The 21,099-nt window shown below is 46.6% G+C and overlaps 3 protein-coding genes and 3 non-coding genes across 6 annotated transcripts in view; 5 read left to right on the forward strand and 1 right to left on the reverse strand.

The window, feature by feature from the left end:
• Positions 1-21,099, reverse strand: part of LOC122367119 (glutamate-gated chloride channel-like) — a 61,520-nt gene that overhangs the window by 9,475 nt on the left and 30,946 nt on the right. The window lies entirely within an intron of this gene.
• LOC122367116 (serpin B6-like) lies at positions 711-9,871 on the forward strand. The gene is made up of 3 exons (XM_043339930.1): positions 711-927; positions 1,183-1,382; positions 8,550-9,871. Exons 1-3 carry the CDS (start codon positions 903-905, stop codon positions 9,516-9,518), a joined length of 1,194 nt encoding a protein of 397 aa, XP_043195865.1. The 5' UTR covers positions 711-902; the 3' UTR covers positions 9,519-9,871.
• Trnaa-agc lies at positions 11,663-11,735 on the forward strand. The gene has a single exon. It is a non-coding gene; the product is annotated as a tRNA-Ala (tRNA).
• On the forward strand, positions 12,719-14,848 carry LOC122367118 (serpin B6-like). Its single transcript, XM_043339932.1, has 3 exons — positions 12,719-12,916; positions 13,172-13,371; positions 13,536-14,848. Exons 1-3 carry the CDS (start codon positions 12,892-12,894, stop codon positions 14,496-14,498), a joined length of 1,188 nt encoding a protein of 395 aa, XP_043195867.1. The 5' UTR covers positions 12,719-12,891; the 3' UTR covers positions 14,499-14,848.
• Trnaa-agc lies at positions 16,280-16,352 on the forward strand. The gene has a single exon. It is a non-coding gene; the product is annotated as a tRNA-Ala (tRNA).
• Trnaa-agc lies at positions 18,970-19,042 on the forward strand. Its single transcript has one exon. It is a non-coding gene; the product is annotated as a tRNA-Ala (tRNA).

Consider the following 21,099-nt stretch of genomic DNA (forward strand, 5'->3'; position numbering starts at 1 on the left):
TGCGACGAGCTTGACTGTTTGTGTGTCATATCTCGTTTTCTTTGTACCGATATCATGCTGATGACGATTTAATAATCGAAACGCGTTCATGCTTTATTTGTTCCGTGCTTTACTACTTGTCTCTACCAATACCGAACTCCTCCTCTCGGCACCCGTCATGTTTCTCATAGTTCTGGCGGCTAAGCGCCGACGGTGCCGACCCAACACGAGGTCGCACCGCAATGGCGGCCCCAGCCGCGCTCCACCGGAAGGCTCCATGGGCGTCGTCAGGCAAATAACAAGGGGCGGTCGCAGCTGACTAAAACATCATGACATATATAATACCTATATGTTCCATAAATTCAAAGATGTCAATAGTAATCATGAGTAGGGTAGGCAACCGCACTGGATTGGTGGCCAGCAAGATATGGTCGACGTTTGGATATCCCAAAGTCCAACAACTGCAACTACTGCACACTGCACAGTGCATAACAACCATCGTCAGGTTAGGACGCCTCAGGACTGAAACGATGGCGTCGACATTGGTTCAATAAAAAATAAAAATATGGACGCATAAAATAGTGATACAGTAAATAGCCAGCAAGTGCCTTTCCTCAGGTGCCGTGCCAAACAGGGCTACGAAGTTCAAATCGCGCTACCGAAATGTCAAAAGTAAAAACATTTCACGCCATGCTGGCCTGTCACCCTGAGTGCACCACTGTGGTCTGTCATTTTTCCACGGACCACTGTGCAGCCGGTCGGGGTACAAACGACGTGTCAGTGACTGCTGGCGACATTTGCGCACCGCTCCACCTGTCGAGAGGACGCTCTACAGGCGCTGTGAACCTCTCTGAACATCAGCTCGGCGTTCAGGAACCCCTGACTGCTAGTTCAACAGCTCGAAATTGGCGATAAGTGACATCATGTTACCTTCAATTCATAATATCGGTACGTACAAAAATAATAGCATACTGAACTACATGTATACTGTATATGCTAGCCATACCTAATAAGCATTAACAATAGGGACGTTCCGACAAAATAATTAGTAATTTTAACATAATTTTCTTCGTGGTACCTAATGTTGGTTTTCTACATCCTACTTTGAATTTTCAGCTAGGGCAAAGCAGCATTCTGTGCCTACATCTGTCTCAATTTATTTTCATGAATTAGAATAGACCGTACTCAGTTTTCTTTTTCCAGTTCACATTTGGCTCATCGCCCTCCTGGCGTCCACCGGCGGCTGCTACGTCCAGCCCACCGGAGTGTTGAACGGCCTGGACCTGAAGCTGCTGAAGGCGGTGACCAGCGACCTCAGCACCAACAGGCCCGTGTCGCCGTTCGTCATGTCCACCCTGCTCAGCCAGGTCTGGCTGGGCGCCAGAGGCGTCACCAGGAGCGAGGTAAGGGCGCACAGAGAGAGCGCAATATCGGACGGGGTGGGCAGGGCGCGTAGCCACTAGCTGCAACATAACATTGATGAGACAGCTGAATAAGTCCACCTAATAGCGTATTTACAAATTGCAACCGAGCTCCGCCGTAGGGTATTTTATTTGCGCCGTAGTGTATTTCACTTGGGGGATTTTCTACCATACATCTGCCTGAGCTTAGGGTAATTACAATTTGTCGGCGACGTTCAAAAATGATGCACCTTTTTTCGCAGTATAGGATATCGCATGTGCATATTTCTGCCTTTTTGGGTGCGCTTTATCGGTTTTTCGTGAGTAACTCGCGTAAAAACCGTCCGATCGCGACGAAACTTTCAATACCCCCGATTTTATCAATTTTACACCTACAATGAAAATTTCATGACCCTGACCCAAATGACCTTTGACCTGTGACCTATTTCTCGAGACCATGTTTGGCCCGAATCGCGATTCGGCGTATGTCGGCTCGCATTAGCCGCGCGGTTGCAGTTTTCACGTGGTTTCAAGCGTTGAAACATGTGATATGATGCTGGTCCCATACATTAGGGTGGGTGTCAAGGTCATCTGAAGGTCAGGTCAGCTCAATGACCTTTGATGACCTCGGTTCACTTTTTCGAGTTTTACATGTTTCTAGGTTAGTTTTTGGAGCTGATTTCGAATTTAGCAACCATTTGAACATCACCGCGGGTGTAACGAAATTATCCAGACACCTTTCTTCCCGCTGTAAAAGCAAAACAATCTGGTACTTTTTCTTTTAACTGAGCTTGTAAGTTGTAGCCATCTTTCATAAAAACACAGTTTACTCACCTCGTTGGTTTCTGCATATCTTTGGAGTGGTTTCAAAGGACAGTCAGAGAGGAAATGAGGAACCCACAAAGTGGCGAATGTTCTGGAGCATTTCAGCCAATGGATTCTCCAGCACACTGGCTTTGATGCGGACCAACGCCGTCTAAACCTCTGCCTGCGGTTGAGCAGTGCTTATGGCGGGTGGCTCTTCATACACCTCCTGCTGAACAAGAGCCCACAGGTTTTCGATTGAATTGGGATCGCGACTTTTTCCAAGTCATAAGCGTTAGCCCAGAATGATTGAAGGTTCTATCGGCATCACTTCCCGTTCTTTTAGGGACTTTTAAGTAGCGCGCCGCCACGCATGAAGACAGCGTGGCTTGAATCAGGCATCAGTGCGCGTTCAGAAACCGTGCCCTCCTATGCCGTCTGGTTGAGCGCCTCCAATCATGCTCCACCACCTTCCCTGGAAAAGCTCCACCCTTGCCTATGGGGCAAAATATAAGGGACAAAAACATTACCTAATGAAATTCAGGCTGGAGCAAAAACATAGGTAATAGGTTATGTCAAATTAGAATGAAAGATTTAAATCAACCTGACCAGGCCTTACGGTCCGACCGGGTCCTAACCACCTTACTTCGCCTAACTTGACCCAGTTCAACCTAGCCTACCACAACACCTGCAGAGTGCAGAGGTACCTTCCTGGAAAAATGACGCCCAGGAAGATGACTGTCCAACTTATTGAAATACTACCATGATTACTTGTCAAAATGTGTGTCATCATGCTCTTGTTTGACAACTGATGTATAATAAATGTGATATTCAATACTTACTCCTGACTGTTGACTGTTGAGTTATCAAAATATTCAAATAATCAGGGTACAATCCTGTGCATAGTGCACACTAATCATGTTGTTTTTGTGTAGGCCCTCTGCACATTGTTGTGTGCACTTCTATGTGCACCTAAGTAAAAAAGTGACTGGTGGTACACTCGGGGGCAGATTGATGTTCCACCACTCCCTACACATCGGGCTCCCATGGCTCAGCACTGGCTGCTGCCAGTGGCAGCACTGGCAGCACTGGCAATGGCAGAAGTGCTGAGCAGTGCTGAGGGCAGGCAACACTGGCAGCAGCCAGTGCTGAGCCATGGGGGCCCGATGTGTAGGGAGTGGTGGAACATCAATCTGCCCCCGAGTGTACATGACAAAAGGTTGAGCAACTGTGAAGTTCATGCCCTTGGTCTTGCTGGTGCCAAATGCCTATAGCTAGGATCAGTGAGGGTTGTAGACATGCTACATACATTGTGCATTGAAGATATTGGCACAAAGTTCATCCGTAATTACTATGCTTAAAGGGACCCTCCCACCTTCAAAAAAGTTAATGAATTGGCATAAAAGTGATGTAGCGTGAATCACAAAGAGCGAAAATGAACATCTACCAAATTTTACCGGAAAATATTCAACCGTTTTTGAGATATAAGACTTTTATTTTTGTTTACTTTTTGGGAACTCCGCTGTTTCTATGACGTCACATAAAGGTTTTCTTTACGTCGGCATTTGGAAGCAATAATTTGGTATCAAAGTGCGACAAATATTGCGCGAATGATGCGTTTATCTCATCAAGGTCAATCATTATAGAGTTCAGTGAGGTCAATATATGATGGCCAACAAAGGATTCCAGGACAATTCTTCTTATGGCATTTTTTCGTATCGCAATTCTTCGTCTGCAAATCTTCGTCAGGGCATTTATTCGTATCGCATTACTTTGTCTCGCATCAGGGTATATGAAAACCGGCTCGCATTTCTTCTTCAACGCAAATATATGCAAGAGTAAGCATTGATGGACAAATAAATGCACTGACGAAGATTTGTAGACGAAGAAATGCGGACGAAAAATTGTGCTACGAAGAAATGTCATGCGAGGATTCGTTCGGGTACCATGACATTTATGTGATTTCAAAGTCAAGGTTCACAGCTGATCTGCTAAATCAAGCCAAGAATCCAAACTATCAAAAAACTATAAATATTTGTTTGTCTGTCACAGAGGTCTCAAGCAATATAAGGTTGACATATGTTGGATCAAAAATCTACTGCCACAACTCACATCTCCTGCCTTAGTTTATCATTGTTGTTTTAACTTGCTTTCAAGAGAAACAGAAGCCAGTATCTGATATCACTTCAGATGATTGTTTCAAGATCTGAGTTCAAATGGAAATAAAAGCAAGATCAAGATGAAACAGGGATTATTGCTGTTAAAGTAGTTTGGCCATGATACAACAAGCACATAAATCATTAGCCAAATCAAATACTGGTTGGTTTGTCAAGATGTTTGTTGTCTGTCGTCTGTCGAGCTGCTATGAACACTGAACGCTCTCACTAGAGAGTAGTTTAAGTTGAATGGTAGTGAGCTGTAATTAGACAAAGCAGCTATTCAGTGCTCACATCAAGCCAGGCTAGGAAATGGCATCAACTGTGGTGGGAGGAAGCAGGTTCGGCAGCCCTATGTTGTAAACTTCTGTTATGTCTTGTGTTTGATCAACTGATGTTTTCTGCTCTGTTTTGTGCAGTGATAGTAGCAGGTAACTGCATGCTTGTCAAATTATGTGAATAAACGAATTCATAACATTGCATTTTCTCTCCATGCAAGGAACAAGTAAGATGTTGTAGAAAATGTAATAGAGGGCTGCATTGCTGATTTCATGCACTTTATCAGAGCTTTATTTAGAATTGCTTTCCTGAAAGCTACACACAGGCCACAGCACTGAAATTCACAATGTCATAGCTTTTGGCAGAAAAAAAGAAAAGACTTGCCTAGGTAAAATTGGCTGAAAGTATGGCAGAGCAGGTCTTGATGCGTATGCCCATCCGTGTGCTTGCCGAAGCCGAACTGACTGCAACACATTAACTCTGACCCACCATGGTGGCTGGCATATCCTAAACTTTCACCACTCTAAACAAGACAACTTTCAGCCCTCAGCATTGTATTAAAACACTGTACATGGCAGTTGACACTCAAAATTTGTTTCAGTGCCATCCACGGACAACATCAGTCGCCATTCTCCAGGCCAGTAAAAACAGAATAGATAATAGCTTCAAACCCATGTAGTCAGAGTTACTAGGTCTGCACCTCAAAACAAAATCCAGGTGACATTCACCACGCCAGTAAAAAAAAAAAAAAAACAGGTAGGTACTTAGGTAACGTAACAGCTTCAAATCTGGTAACATGTTGGTCGGACTTAACACTGCCATATGTACATGGAATAATATGATACCAAACAATAGTGCAACCATTCTGGACAACAAAAGTGTATGATAAAACCAGTATAGCGCCTTTTGGGGCGACTAACGGAGCGAGCGAGCGGGTGAGTCTTGCACGTGCGAAATTTCGAGGGGGTACCTCCAACTGACTTGTGCAGGGCACCCTACTGACTGGTCTCTAGCGATGTGCCAAATTTGGGCACAATCGGCCCAGCCGTTCTCGAGATCTGGAAGCGGCACCCTGCACGTGCGCACGTGCAAAATGGGTCCCAACTGACTTGTGCACGGCACCCTAGTAACCGGTCCCTAACTGTGTACCAAATTTGAGCGCAATCGGTCGAGCCGTTCTCGAGATCTGGAAACGACCCCTGCACGTGCGCACGTGCAGCGGCACCCCAACTCTGGCACATGGATATGCAGTGCCTAGTGGGTGCCTACCTACATGCCAACTTTCAGCGCAATCGGCCAAGTAGTTACCGAAATATTGCAACAATTACAAAAGTGACACCTCTTCGTTTTGCACGTGGCACGTGCATAAGGGGTCACCCACATGCATCGGGAATAGTCCAATACTTGGTAGAAGGAATGAAGCTACCCTACAAAAATTACCGCATGTAAATCGGTCAAGTGGTTGCTGAGATATAAGCCTCGCAAAAGCGTCCGCACGGCCGGCCGGCCGGCCGGCCGGCCGGCCGGCCGGCCGCTCATACTCAGAAATTTCCGTTATTCTACGTAAGACTCCGCTCGCTTCGCTCGCTCCGTAATTAATTTAGAATACTTTGGCAGCATGATTTACGAGCACAGGCAGGTGTTACCTACCAGCCTTCTCAATGCTTGTAAAACCAACATTGTAGTTTTGATTTTACCTTACATGATAACACACTTGGCTGCAATGGCACATTTAATTTAACACTGTGAAAAGACCAGTTATAACCACTTCACAAGCACAATAGCACCTCATGCCGACATCCTTTTCCAAAGACAGTCAGCAGCGTCTTTCGTCAAAACTGGAAGATCAATCCCCTTTCAACTGTTAACATCAAAAATATTTCTTCATGGTGTGATCTCCTATGGAAACCTTGCGGGAAAAGAATTAATGTCAATTGTCAGCTCTTCAAATTTCTTTGGACTTAAACTTGCAGTACCATATCCAGTTTGCTTTGATATTTTGTTTTTCATTCCATGTTGAAGTTGAACACCAAGCTCCAGATATAGCAGGCAGCTTGATCATCTTCGGCCTTGGTATAATATCAGTCCAAGTTCCAGTGGTGGGTATCTTCTAATATTCAAATTAAAATGAAAAGCAATAGGCTTTCTCAGCGCCGACGACGGATTTCACGTTGATAAAAAAGGGAGCTCAAGGTCAGCAAAACTCGGGTTCAAGGAATGGCGGGCGTTGAAATGACTGCTGACGTCATCAACAAACCGCTAATGGTTAAGAGATAGGGACTAAGCTGGTCCCACCCTGCAAGTAAAGGGAAGAAATTTCTTGAACACCATAAAGCTGCGGGGGTTGCGACCAGGATAAATGGTGGTTTCTGAGCCTGGCCGCAAACTTGGCTATCTCAACTCAAAACTAATGTTAAGGTGGGATGGTCCCTTTAAAGGGACCCTCCCACCTTAACATTAGTTTTGAGTTGAGATAGCCAAATTGGTGGCCATGGCCTGAAAATACCGGTTTGGGCATTCACAACATCGAAAAATGCTTTAATTCGGAGATATGGAATTTCAACCTTGCAGTTTTCGGATTCTAAGGGGCTAATGCATTGGTATGCCCCCTTAGAATTTGTGACGTCAGCGGAGATCTAACGATTTTTAAATCTTTTACTAAAACGTTTGGCAGCACGCGGTGGTATATGCTGCTTTGCGCGCAACAAATGCCGCACTTTCAAATAAAGTCGCTAGGAACAGCGGAGATCCCAAAAAGTAAACAAAAGTAAAAGTCTAATATCTTGAAAACCGGTGAATATTTTTCGATGAAATTTGGTAGATATTCATCTTTGCTCTTTCTGAACCGAGCGACATCACTTTCATGCCAATTCATTAACTTTTTTGAAGGTGGGAGGGTCCCTTTAACACCTAATGCAAGAAGCGACATAAATGCCCAGATGATAAAGCTCTCGGGTCAACATCACACAAATTTATTGACATACTTTGCAGGTACATATTATTTACATTCATGGCAAATACTTTCAATTTGATTCAGAAACTAGTTGCTAGTAAGCTTGCATTTTTGTAGGCACAACAACGACCATATATTAAATCATAAAAAACCTCCTCATGGCATTCATCAATACCTTTCTACCGAACAAGTATCTTATACCTAGCTTCCATGCAATGATTCTAAAATTTGTCCGCAATCCATCTATATCTCAACTGGCACAATGAATTTCAAATACCCAAACAAAACCTATAACTGTACATAAGAAGAATGCAATACTACAAGAATTATGAATTTCTGAAGTTATTCTCACATGCTGAATGTTGAAACTCTACTTTTGTCGTCCATTTCCATGTTTGATTGAGCCTTCATATAGAACTGTTTCCGTTCTACAGTCACAAGCTTTCCCACAAATCTTGAATTTTTACACATCATCTTGAACCATGCTCCAGTCTTTCCAACAAAGCAATTTTGATTTGTTGCAACAGCTTCAGATCATGATATTGATATGCTTGAGGTTTGTTACACCATTTGTCAGACAAATCTTTACAAAATGTGTATCAATTCCCAAACTAAGTAATTGATCATATCAGTATTTGCAGTTTCCACACAATGTTTCATAATACTATTTTATGTTTATATAAAGAAACTCAAATAATCCACAAATTGTTATTGAAACACTCCCACTTCAAGAATTCACAGCAATAACAGTACAAGTTCAGAAGCAAACAAACATTGCGCCACATTTCGTATGAAACGCGCCATCGCCCTGAAGTTTCTACCACAGACGGTAGTTCAACCGTAGCCGTAGTGCGAAAACCCCTGCCCACCTTACCCCACGGCGGAGCTCGGTTGCAATTTGTAAATACGCCACCTAATAAGGTCTGACCGCTAACTGATACAGCCTTGGCAGCTCACTTGATATCTTTTTCGCTTCAGATGACTCCAGTGCTAGGCGTGAGGCCGAATGCGCCGGATTCGTTCCTGCCTTCCTACAAATCAGCCATCACCTACTTATCGACCACGTCTGCAAACGTCAACACATCAGTCTTCAATGGGATTTATGTGAAGGACGATACCACCGTTAAGCAGTCGTTTGCCGACAACCTGCAGACGTACTATGGAGCTGAGGTGAACAAGTTCTCCACAGCTAAGGAGGCTGCCGACGACATAAACGCCGCCGTAGCACAAACAACCAACAACCTGATCAGGGACCTTGTCTCCGAGGGTGGCTTACAAGGCGTCAAAATGATACTGGTTAGCGCGCTGTATTTCAAAGCTCTGTGGTTAGACCAATTTCCCGACATGAACACAAAACAAGAAGATTTTCTTACAAACAGTGGAATTAAACAGGTGCCCATGATGAAATTAAAGCAGAAGTACATGAACTATGTAAAAATCGCTGGTAAGTTTGACGCCATTTCGCTCCCATATCGCGATACTGATTACAGCATGGTGATTCTGAGACCCCTGAGTCGGAGCATGTCAGCCGTTCAGACAATGCTAAACTCGCTGGATTCAGTCGATCTCGCTCAGCTCACATCCCAGATGCAGTCGAAAGTATGTGACGTCCATATGCCTCGATTTGAGATGAAGGCTAAGTATGATAACCTGAAAGGCGAGTTCCAATCGATGGGAATGAACAGAGTGTTTTCAAACATGGCCGATCTCAGCGGCATATCCACGACATCTCTCAAGGTTGATAAGATCATTCTGGAAGTGTTCATGAACGTCACTGAAGTGGGAACGGAGGCCGCTGGAGCAGCCGCCATTACCATTGGTGTGACGAGTGTGATAATCCCCCCACCAACAGAGGTAGAGTTCATCCTTGATCGGCCATTCATTGCTGTTGTATGGAATTCCAAACACAAAATGAGTCTGTTTGAGGCTTATGTTGGCAACCCATAATCAAACGGCTTCATTGCTTGTCTGTCAAAGCCAAGAAGTGCGTACAGCGTGTCTACGAAATGTGTGGAAATAGGGACCTTTGTGATGGTCATTGGCACTACAGATGTAACTCTCAAGCCCCGAAGCATGATGCACTGCTAGGCTCCTGTTGGGAACGGAAGGTCAGCAAGACAATCCCTGCATTCTGTTACGGTGGCATATCGGAGGAATGTTTTGCTGTGAGTTACGTTGGCGCTCTTAAGCAGAATAAAGTTACACTGCAATGTACGCAAAACATTAGATGTGACCGCTCGTAATTTTGACAAGGTTTAAAAATACACTTAGAAGGAACGTTGAAAGTGTACAATGTATTTCCTGCGTTTTTATTTTTGCATTAGCCAGGCCATCTATTGATATTAAATATTTTACCTACTCTTGCTTTGCCTCCAGACCGAATGTAAAACCTGCCATCGTTGAAAGGGTGTAGAAATAGGTATGTGAATGATTTTGAGGTATACGTAGGTATTTATTGTATTCTAAAAAGTGGCGCCAACTCACCACACTCTCTCTCTCTCTCTAAAGGTAATTCTAAGAACACATTCGCAGCTTTAAGTTTGTCAAATCATAAGAAACCAGTAAAACGCCTTTTGGGCGAAGAACGAGCGAGCGAGATAGTGAGCCCTGCGGAAGGGCGAGAGGGTACTTCCAACGGGCTTGTGCAAAGCACCCTTCTAACCGGTCGCTAGCGGTGTGCCAAATTTGAATGCAATCGGCCCAGCCGTTCCTGAGATCTGGAAGCGGCATTCTGCACGTGCGCACGTGCAAACGAGGTCCAAAATGACTTTTGCACGGCACCCTACTAACCGGTCCCCAACCGTGTACCAAATTTGAGCGCAATCGGCCCAGCCGTTCTCGAGATCTGGAAACGCCCCCTGCACGTGCGCACGTGCAGTAGCACCCTAACCGCAACACATGGGAATTCATTGCCTGGTGGGTGCCTACCTGTATGCCAAGTTTCAGCGAAATCGCCCCAGTAATTACCGAATTACTGAAATGGGAACAAATTTGGCACCTCTTCTTTTTGTATTTTGCACGTGCAGTGGGGGTCACTCACATAGATCAAGAGTTTCCGACCTTTGGTAGAAGGGGTGCAGCTACCCTATAAAACTTACCGCACGACAATCGCTCAAGCCGCTGCTGAGATATGGGCCTCTCAAAATCATTACTTTTGCAAAACTGCTTGAAAACCTCGACTTTTCACGTGGCACGTGCCACGACGGTCACTGAGATGCATCAAAAGTAGTCAATTACGGGGTAGAAGGGATGGGGCTACCCAGCAAAAAAGACCGCAGGCCAATCGGTCCAGCGGTTGCTGAGATATAAGGCTCTCAAAAGCGTTACAGGCCGGGCCGGGCCGGGCCGCTCATACTGAGATTTTTCCGTTATATTGAAAAGACTTCGCTTCGCTCGCTGCGCTCGCTCGCTCGTAAAAACTGTCCGTTTTGTAAAGAAATGTCATTGGTAGACGGGTGCAATGTGGTCACAGATGTGACAGGTGACGGCCCTCATGGTTGCGTCAGTCACAGGACACCTGGGCAGGTCCGGGAGTGACGTGTTCCCGTGCCACGGCTCCACCACTATCACGGTGACAGCGTACTTTCAACTGTCACAGCACAAAAGTTTGAAATGTTTGTCGAACTGAGCTTTTGGCACAACACTCATGGGTCACGTACCACCAATGACAAAAATGTAAGCGACACGCAAAACTAGTCGACAGCCTAGCCAATCATTATTCAAAACATCATGCTTAGCATTAATACCCTGCGCTCGACACCCAAGAACTTCTCTCTTGAAAATTGAAAATCAGCAAGGCAAAGCTCCTCACAAGGCCCCCGGTAAAAACACTTCTGAGCAGTAGGTACCTAAACACGAGCCATCTCTGGGGGTGGGCCAGAGTGTGAACCACAGCCGCCGCGCTGTGGGGACCGGAGAGCCTTCATATCGTTTCGACAATGTTATCGGGTGTGGTGGCACCGTCGATTGGCGAGTGGACGGCCGACCGGACCGAGGACGCGCCGAGTGAAAGTGGCCCACTGGGCGTGGTCCCGAACTGGCTGAGGGTGGACCGGACACACCGACAGAGCTCCACACAGACATACACATCGGGGGCTGTAGCTCAAGTGGTAGAGCGCTCGCTTAGCATGTGAGAGGTACGGGGATCGATACCCCGCAGCTCCAGCTTCTTGACCCAGGTTGACCCTGCGGCCGGCAAGTTTCATGGGCGCACACGGCACTTCAAAGGAACAAAAGGAGACATGAAAGGTACCTAACTAGTAACTACTCTTGGTAAGACACGGAACAAATATAGCAAGAACGTGTTTCGATTATTAAATCGTCATCAGCATGTTATCGGTACAATAAAAACAAGATACAACACACAAACAGTCAAGCTCGTCCCAGTCCAATCATCTCCTTCACAAGGTGATTGGAATGCGACGAGCTTGACTGTTTGTGTGTCATATCTCGTTTTCTTTGTACCGATATCATGCTGATGACGATTTAATAATCGAAACGCGTTCATGCTTTATTTGTTCCGTGCTTTACTACTTGTCTCTACCAATACCGTAACTCCTCCTCTCGGCACCCGTCATGTTTCTCATAGTTCTGGCGGCTAAGCGCCGACGGTGCCGACCCAACACGAGGTCGCACCGCAATGGCGGCCCCAGCCGCGCTCCACCGGAAGGCTCCATGGGCGTCGTCAGGCAAATAACAAGGGGCGGTCGCAGCTGACTAAAACATCATGACATATATAATACCTATATGTTCCATAAATTCAAAGATGTCAATAGTAATCATGAGTAGGGTAGGCAACCGCACTGGATTGGTGGCCAGCAAGATATGGTCGACGTTTGGATATCCCAAAGCCCAATAACTGCAACTACTGCACACTGCACAGTGCATAACAACCATCGTCAGGTTAGGACGCCTCAGGACTGAAACGATGGCGTCGACATTGGTTCAATAAAAAATAAAAATATGGACGCATAAAATAGTGATACAGTAAATAGCCAGCAAGTGCCTTTCCTCAGGTGCCGTGCCAAACAGGGCTACGAAGTTCAAATCGCGCTACCGAAATGTCAAAAGTAAAAACATTTCACGCCATGCTGGCCTGTCACCCTGAGTGCACCACTGTGGTCTGTCATTTTTCCACGGACCACTGTGCAGCCGGTCGGGGTACAAACGACGTGTCAGTGACTGCTGGCGACATTTGCGCACCGCTCCACCTGTCGAGAGGACGCTCTACAGGCGCTGTGAACCTCTCTGAACATCAGCTCGGCGTTCAGGAACCCCTGACTGCTAGTTCAACAGCTCGAAATTGGCGATAAGTGACATCATGTTACCTTCAATTCATAATATCGGTACGTACAAAAATAATAGCATACTGAACTACATGTATACTGTATAGGTTAGCCATACCTAATAAGCATTAACAATAGGGACGTTCCGACAAAATAATTAGTAATTTTAACATAATTTTCTTCGTGGTACCTAATGTTGGTTTTCTACATCCTACTTTGAATTTTCAGCTAGGGCAAAGCAGCATTCTGTGCCTACATCTGTCTCAATTTATTTTCATGAATTAGAATAGACCGTACTCAGTTTTCTTTTTCCAGTTCACATTTGGCTCATCGCCCTCCTGGCGTCCACCGGCGGCTGCTACGTCCAGCCCACCGGAGTGTTGAACGGCCTGGACCTGAAGCTGCTGAAGGCGGTGACCAGCGACCTCAGCACCAACAGGCCCGTGTCGCCGTTCGTCATGTCCACCCTGCTCAGCCAGGTCTGGCTGGGCGCCAGAGGCGTCACCAGGAGCGAGGTAAGGGCGCACAGAGAGAGCGCAATATCGGACGGGGTGGGCAGGGCGCGTAGCCACTAGCTGCAACATAACATTGATGAGACAGCTGAATAAGTCCACCTAATAAGGTCTGCCCGCTAACTGATACAGCCTTGGCAGCTCACTTGATATCTTTTTCGCTTCAGATGACTCCAGTGCTAGGCGTGAGGCCGAATGCGCCGGATTCGTTCCTGCCTTCCTACAAATCAGCCATCACCTACTTATCGACCACGTCTGCAAGCGTCAACACATCAGTCTTCAATGGGATTTATGTGAAGGACGATACCACCGTTAAGCAGTCGTTTGCCGACAACCTGCAGACGTACTATGGAGCTGAGGTGAACAAGTTCTCCACAGCTAAGGAGGCTGCCGACGACATAAACGCCGCCGTAGCACAAACAACCAACAACCTGATCAGGGACCTTGTCTCCGAGGGTGGCTTACAAGGCGTCAAAATGATACTGGTTAGCGCGCTGTATTTCAAAGCTCTGTGGTTAGACCAATTTCCCGACATGAACACAAAACAAGAAGATTTTCTTACAAACAGTGGAATTAAACAGGTGCCCATGATGAAATTAAAGCAGAAGTACATGAACTATGTAAAGATCGCTGGTAAGTTTGACGCCATTTCGCTCCCATATCGCGACACTAATTACAGCATGGTGATTCTGAGACCCCTGAGTCGGAGCATGTCAGCCGTTCAGACAATGCTAAACTCGCTGGATTCAGTCGATCTCGCTCAGCTCACATCCCAGATGCAGTCGAAAGTATGTGACGTCCATATGCCTCGATTTGAGATGAAGGCTAAGTATGATAACCTGAAAGGCGACTTCCAATCGATGGGAATGAACAGAGTGTTTTCAAACATGGCCGATCTCAGCGGTATATCCACGACATCTCTCAAGGTTGATAAGATCATTCTGGAAGTGTTCATGAACGTCACTGAAGTGGGAACGGAGGCCGCCGGAGCAGGCGCCATTACCATTGTTGTGACAAGTGTTCCCCCACCAACAGAGGTGCAGTTTATCCTCGATCGGCCATTCGTTGCTGTTGTATGGAATTCCAAACACAAAATGAGCCTGTTTGAGGCTTATGTTGGCAACCCATAATCAAACGGCTTCATTGCTTGTCTGTCAAGGCCAAAAAATGCGTACAGCGTGTCTACGAAATGTGTGGAAATAGGCACCTTTGTGATGGTCATTGGCACGTAGATGTAACTCTCAAGCCCCGGAGCATGATGCACTGCTAGGCTCCTGTTGGGAACGGAAGGTCAGCAAGACAATCCCTGCATTCTGTTACGGTGGCATATCGGAGGAATGTTTTGCTGTGAGTTACGTTGGCGCTCTTAAGCAGAATAAAGTTACACTGCAATGTATGCAAAACATTAGATGTGACCGCTCGTAATTTTGTCAAGGGTTTCAAAATACACTTCGAAGGAACGTTGAAAATGTACAATGTATTTCCTGCGTTTTTATTTTTGCATCAGCCAGACCATCTATTGGTAGTAATTATTAAATATTTTACCTACTCTTGCTTTCCCTCCAGACCGAATGTAAAACGTGCCATCGTTGAAAGGGTGTAGAAATAGGTAGGTATGTGAATGATTTTGAGGTATGCGTAGGTATTTATTGTATTCTAAGAACTAAGAAGTGGCGCCAATTCACCACGCTCTCTCTAAAGGTAATTCTAAGAACACATTCGCAGCTTTAAGTTTGTGAAATCATAAGAAAAAAAAACTGTCCGTTTTGTAAAAAAAAGTCATTGGCAGTTGACGGGTAGACAGGTGCAGTGTGGTCAGAGGTGTGACAGGTGACGGCCCTCATGGTTGCGTCAGTCCCAGGACACCTGGGCAGGTCCGGGAGTGACGTGTCAGCTGTCAGGGCCCCACCACTATCACCGTGACAGCGTACCTACTTTCAACTGTCACAGGCCTAAAGTTTGAAATGTTTATCCAACTGAACTTTTGGCACAACACTCATGGGTCACGTACCACAAATGACAAAAATGTAAACGAGACACAAAACTAGTCGACAGCCTAGCCAATCATTATTCAAAACATCCTGCTTAGCATTAATACCCTGCGCTCGACTCCCAAGAACTTCTCTCTTGAAAAATGTAAATAAGCAAGGCAAGGGTCCCTACAAAGCCCCCGGCAAAAACACTTTTGAAGAAAGGCGGATTGATGTGCCCGACTATAATTATAAACATACATATACATGAAATCGAGTGATTATATCGCGTATTGATAAGAGCGATTTGATAATTTTCCCTCTTGTTTTCGAAAACATTATGACAGCTAAGGCTAGGAAATGCAAATTAGCAACTACGAGCCATCTCTGGGGGAGGATCAGAGTGTGAACCACAACCGCCGGCCCACGCTGTGGATTTTTTGTTTTGTTTTGTTGGGTTAGGCCCTTTCGGTCGACAAGACCATTGCAGAGCCGGAAGGATGATAGGATTTAGGGGGAGACATTGGTCTGGGCAGGCACCCTAGCGAGTCGCCGGGGCTGAGCCCGTCCAGAGGACAGGCCACCCAGCCCCAAGGCACTCACTGCACCCGGCCACGGGGTGCGCTCCCTCAGGAGCAGCGGTGCCACTCCAAGGGAGCAGCCCGCATGAGATAAAGTTGCCTGTCCAGCCCGGAGGGGGGTTGCGGCGTGGAGGAGAAGGATTTCAGTATCCTGAGGATAGAAGCATGGAAAGGTGACGCTGTGGAGACCGGAGAGCCTTTATATCGTTCCGACAATGTTATCGGGACTGGGTGGCACCGTCGACTGGCGAGTGGGCGGCCGAGGACGCGCCAGGTGAAAGTGACCCACTGGGCGTGGTCCCGAATTGGCTGAGGGTGGACCGGACACACCGACAGAGCTCCACACAGCTTAACGCATCGGGGGCTGTAGCTCAAGTGGTAGAGCGCTCGCTTAGCATGTGAGAGGTACGGGGATCGATACCCCGCAGCTCCAGCTTCTTGACCCAGGTCGATCCCTATTTGTCTGCCAATAGCGGCCAAGGAAAGGGTCCATGGAACAGGACCTCAGCACCAATGTCCTATCGCCAGACTTCACCAGCGAATAACGTCTCCAGCCTTACGTCTCAGGTTTCCAGCGACCGGTCGCTGGCCCGGCGCACACAGGGCCGATCGCCAGGTCTAGCACGACATGGGTAAAAAATCGAACTTTGTGGATGTGCAATGAAACCTATACCAATTTGTTCAAAAATGATCATACTGCATTGCTGTGGTCTTTGTTTTCCAACACAATGGCTATTTCATGGCGAAAACTCAGCTTAAACACGAACTCCGGAATCGTTTGGACCGAACTCGTCCCCCGCACTCTTCGACAACGTATCTTTGATCCACGAAAACAATCACAATTTGAGGAGGAATTCCACATTTATATACATCAGACGATAGCTACGGGTCTGCAGAACACACCTAACCACATGAAAATGGCGAACTCTTACTTGGTTATGATGTATTGGCACCGCAAAGATTTAAAGACGAAAATATAATTTCACATAATTCATGTCACACACAAATAGACTTTTAAAAAAAGTACCGCAGAGTACCGCTTCGAAAATCTCGCTACATGTCAATGATTCATTGCACTACAAGATCCGACAGTCATTTTTTGCGACTTTTTGCGACTTTGGATGTAGCAGCCAAACATCAACCCGCGCCGGACCGGTGCTCGGCGTCAAACGCGCCGGGCCGGGAGGTGTTGATTGAACACTCCCCTTCTAACTCGGCTCTTGGGCCACATAGCGACACGTAGTAAGTGGCATTCGAAAGAGCGCCCGAAATTCCAGATGGAGTAATTAGTCATTTCTAGGTCAGGTCAAAGGTCACGTCACCAGAGGTCATCAAAGGTAGAATGTTGCATTTATCAACATTTATCGAATGCCGGCTCTTACATCGGGGACCAATAGAGCTACATCGTCGCGGAAAAGTGCATTCAATTGTTCTTTTAGCGGTCTTTCTTAAATAAGCCCTCAGATTTGGCTTAACCCTCGCCCCTAGTGGTCTTTTTCCAGCCGCGAACGTATAGAAGGGGTCCGTTGGACCCCCCGCCGTTTCCTGATCGAGCTAGAGCTTCGCGGAAAAGACGAGCGTGTTGCCCGTGACAAGAGGAAGCTGATGATACCCAATTGTAAGGTCCTAGGTCATCGATTGACCTTCCAGGTCAGGTCAATGACCCAAAAGTCGGGAAAATTGGGACCTGTTAGAACGTCGTAAAGGGTGGCTACTATGGGTTTTTTTGGGTGCTGATCACGAATATAATATTATTTACGGTCATAGATGATGTCTTCATACATTTAGGCCAGGTCGGGTCAGGTCAGGTCAGGTCAACTAGTAAGGGTTTTGCCGGGTATTTGCAGTAGGTGGCAACCGCCTCTGACAGCTTTGTAACATGTTACGAAGGCACCAAAGCTACATAGTAAATGTTCAAATGGTTGCTAGATTCGAATTCAGCTCCAAAAACTAGCCTAGAGACATGTAAAACTCGAAAAAGTGAACCAAGGTCATCAAAGGTCAATGACCTTACCTGACCTTCTGGTGACCTTGACACCCATTCTAATGCATGGGAGCAACATAATATCCCATGTTTGAACGCTTTAAACCAAGAAAAGACTGCAAACCCGCGGCTAATGCGAGCCGACATACGCTGAATCGCGATTCCGGCCAAACATGGTCTCGAAAGAAGGTCACGGGTCAAAGATCATGAAGGTCAGGGTCATGAAATTTTCAGCTTAGCTGTAAAAGTAGTTATCGCGAGGGTACTGAAAGTTTCGTTGCGATCGGCCGCTTTTTACGTGAATTACTCGCGAAAAACCAAGGGTTCCGTTCGAAGATTCAGGCCCTGTCGCGCTAGAATGGCATATCGGCCCACTGTGCGGCGTCAGGTCGCGCAGCAAAGGCGGCCCCAGGCGAACGCCACCGGGAGGCAAACACATCGCCAGTAGCATGACGAGGGTTGACTGCGGACGCCCGTGACACACCTCTATAAAAGCACTTCAAATATGTAAAAGGTGACCAGCTGGTACGTTCGCGAGGAATGCCTACACGACACAATGTGAAACGACACAATGTGAACTGGGCGAAGCACCTCCACAAAATTATACGGAATTCGCGACAACAACCCCTCCACCGGGAACCACCACGTGGCAGTGAGGCATCAAAACCTACCGCTTAAAAGGACACAAGGTTAAATGATAAAGCGAGAATTAAGTGGAAGTACAAAGCCATGGGAGCGAGTGATATGTGACGCATTAAAGCGATGTGAGAAACATTTGCCCCTCCTCTTTTCCACATTAACATGACGGATGAGGTCTAGGAAAGGAATGCACCTATAACACTAAGCAGGATCAGTTTCCAGTCGCATTAGACAGTGTGGACTGTGGACACTCTTCCTTCCACCCTGAGAATAATGTCGGGAGTGGCCACACCACCGCGTCGATTGGCGAGTGGACGGCCGACCGGACCGAGGACGCGCCAGGTGAAAGTGGCCACTGGGCGTGGTCCCGAACTGGCTGAGGGTGGACCGGACACACCGACAGAGCTCCACACAGGTTCACACGTCGGGGGCTGTAGCTCAAGTGGTAGAGCGCTCGCTTAGCATGTGAGAGGTACGGGGATCGATACCCCGCAGCTCCAGCTTCTTGACCCAGGCTGACCCTTATTGGCCTACTGGTAGCAGCTGGAGAGCAGGTTTAAGCATCACGGGAGCGTATCCCACTCAACGTAAAGTTCAAACTCAACACCAAATTCACAATCTAGTGACGAAATCATGTGGAAGATAACTGTCCGCCTTGGCCACCCGTGCTTATTCTCATATTTCCGGCGGCCTGACCCAATACGAGGTCGCGCGCCGCGCGGCAAAGGCGGCCCCAGGCACGCCCCGCCGGGAGGTGGCATGGACGTCGTCTTGTGAGTGCGCAATGCGCATGAAAGTAGACAGTCGCAGCCGCCTAGCAACGAAGTCATGGCATATGCTACAATCAAGGATGTTAATTAGCAATAGCAATCACGAATAAGGATGGCTGTAGCTGAAATGTAACCTGGGAAAACCAATCCCAAATAATCCCACCCGAGACCTTTTTCGGACGCAAGTTATAAACATATCACTTGCAAAGGAATATTGTAGGCCTTTATGGAGGAGAGGACAGGCTATAAATGAGGGATATAAGGTAAGATGGAGCCATTCAAACTAGGTTTTCAACGCTGTTCCAAGCTGCATCATCGAGAAAGACCTTATAAAACAAAAACATATGGATGTTTGGTTAACGAATTTCCTTTGGCATTGGTGGACTTCAGTCACTTCTCTGTAGACATGACAAAAAAGTCGATCAGTTGTTAGTCAAGCTCCCCAGCATGCCCCGATAATGAGTAGTTCCTCTGAGAAGTCGTGGAACTTTCACTCGGAGGAGCGAGCCACACGGGCGCCATCTATTCGGTTCGACCCTGCAGCGCTGGACGTCACAGATGGAGCCGAGTCAAAACTGGCCTCGCAGCGCCGATAGTGGCACTCGGCGGAACCGAATGCCAGGTTTCATAGAAAGGATGCAAGCGGTGCCGTTTTTACACGTTTGGGGTCAAGCCAGAACATGTTTCAACTCGCTCCTCAAAGGAAAATTCAAGAGGAAAAAAGCCTAAATCTCATAAACGATTTCAGCCTGTGTGTTTTACGGATGCCAGTGATGAAGGCTATTATCATTTCGTGTGATTGTCTTGCAAATTGCAATGCAATATTGGATACGCCCATAACTCGAAGTTGATGAGAAAAATAAACGATCAGCTAGGGTAAATAAACAAGGGTAGCACCAAGGAAGAACCATATTATCCCTGCAGCCTGTACATACGAGTAAACGCCAAAAAACAACAGAACGGCGCATGTCTGTCGACCAGCTGAATGAGACGTCTACCGCGCCCGGCCAGACCGCATTGCATCAGCGGGCTTGGCCGCCCGGATGGCGTTGACCTCTGTGTGCTGAGATCTGTGTCATTTGCCGACGAAATGAACCAGCACCAATCTGGAACCAGATGGCTCGGTGGCCATGTGGGGGTTTCCAAAAAGTACGCGTAGTTGGAAATAGGAAGCAATCTGTAGATATTTCATATTTGTGTGCCACCAAGGAAAATTTGGTTTCTGATCCTTACATACCTAAATTCAAATAGGCGGTTGGGTTATGTGCGTCACGTTTAGGTATGAGGTAAGGGTCTAACCCACGAGTCGCCGCGCTGGGGGGGATAAAGTTGCCCCATTTACGTTTTGTGAGATATCTCCGAAACCTGATAAGATATAAAGTTGAAATTCGGTATAGCTTTAAATGAATATCTGGCCAATATTTAAGGAAATTTTGGTGGTTGTAGCATTGAAGATGACGTCACAGTGACGTCATAAAATTCTGCCATTTTCTCGTATATGTAGAGCGTGTCTGTTGTCACTGAGCATGAAACGCAACGGTAAATGAACCAAACAGCACCTGCTGTTCAGTTTCACCCTGACACATCTAAGTACCATTTTAACTGGTTTCTGGCCAGTTTTCTGACCTATATATTCGGTCGTATAATTCGGATATATCGTCAGGAATCAAACCTATGATTCGACTTCTGACATCACCGGTCACTGTGACGTCATTGCAAATGGGATCGATACCAAATATTGGTTAGCTATTCAGGAATATGTGTGCAAAGTTTCGCTTCATTATCTT

The sequence above is a fragment of the Amphibalanus amphitrite genome, unplaced genomic scaffold (genome assembly GCF_019059575.1).
Source record: "Amphibalanus amphitrite isolate SeventyFive unplaced genomic scaffold, NRLGWU_Aamphi_draft 000852F_arrow, whole genome shotgun sequence".
In the NCBI taxonomy this organism is placed as follows: domain Eukaryota; kingdom Metazoa; phylum Arthropoda; class Thecostraca; order Balanomorpha; family Balanidae; genus Amphibalanus; species Amphibalanus amphitrite.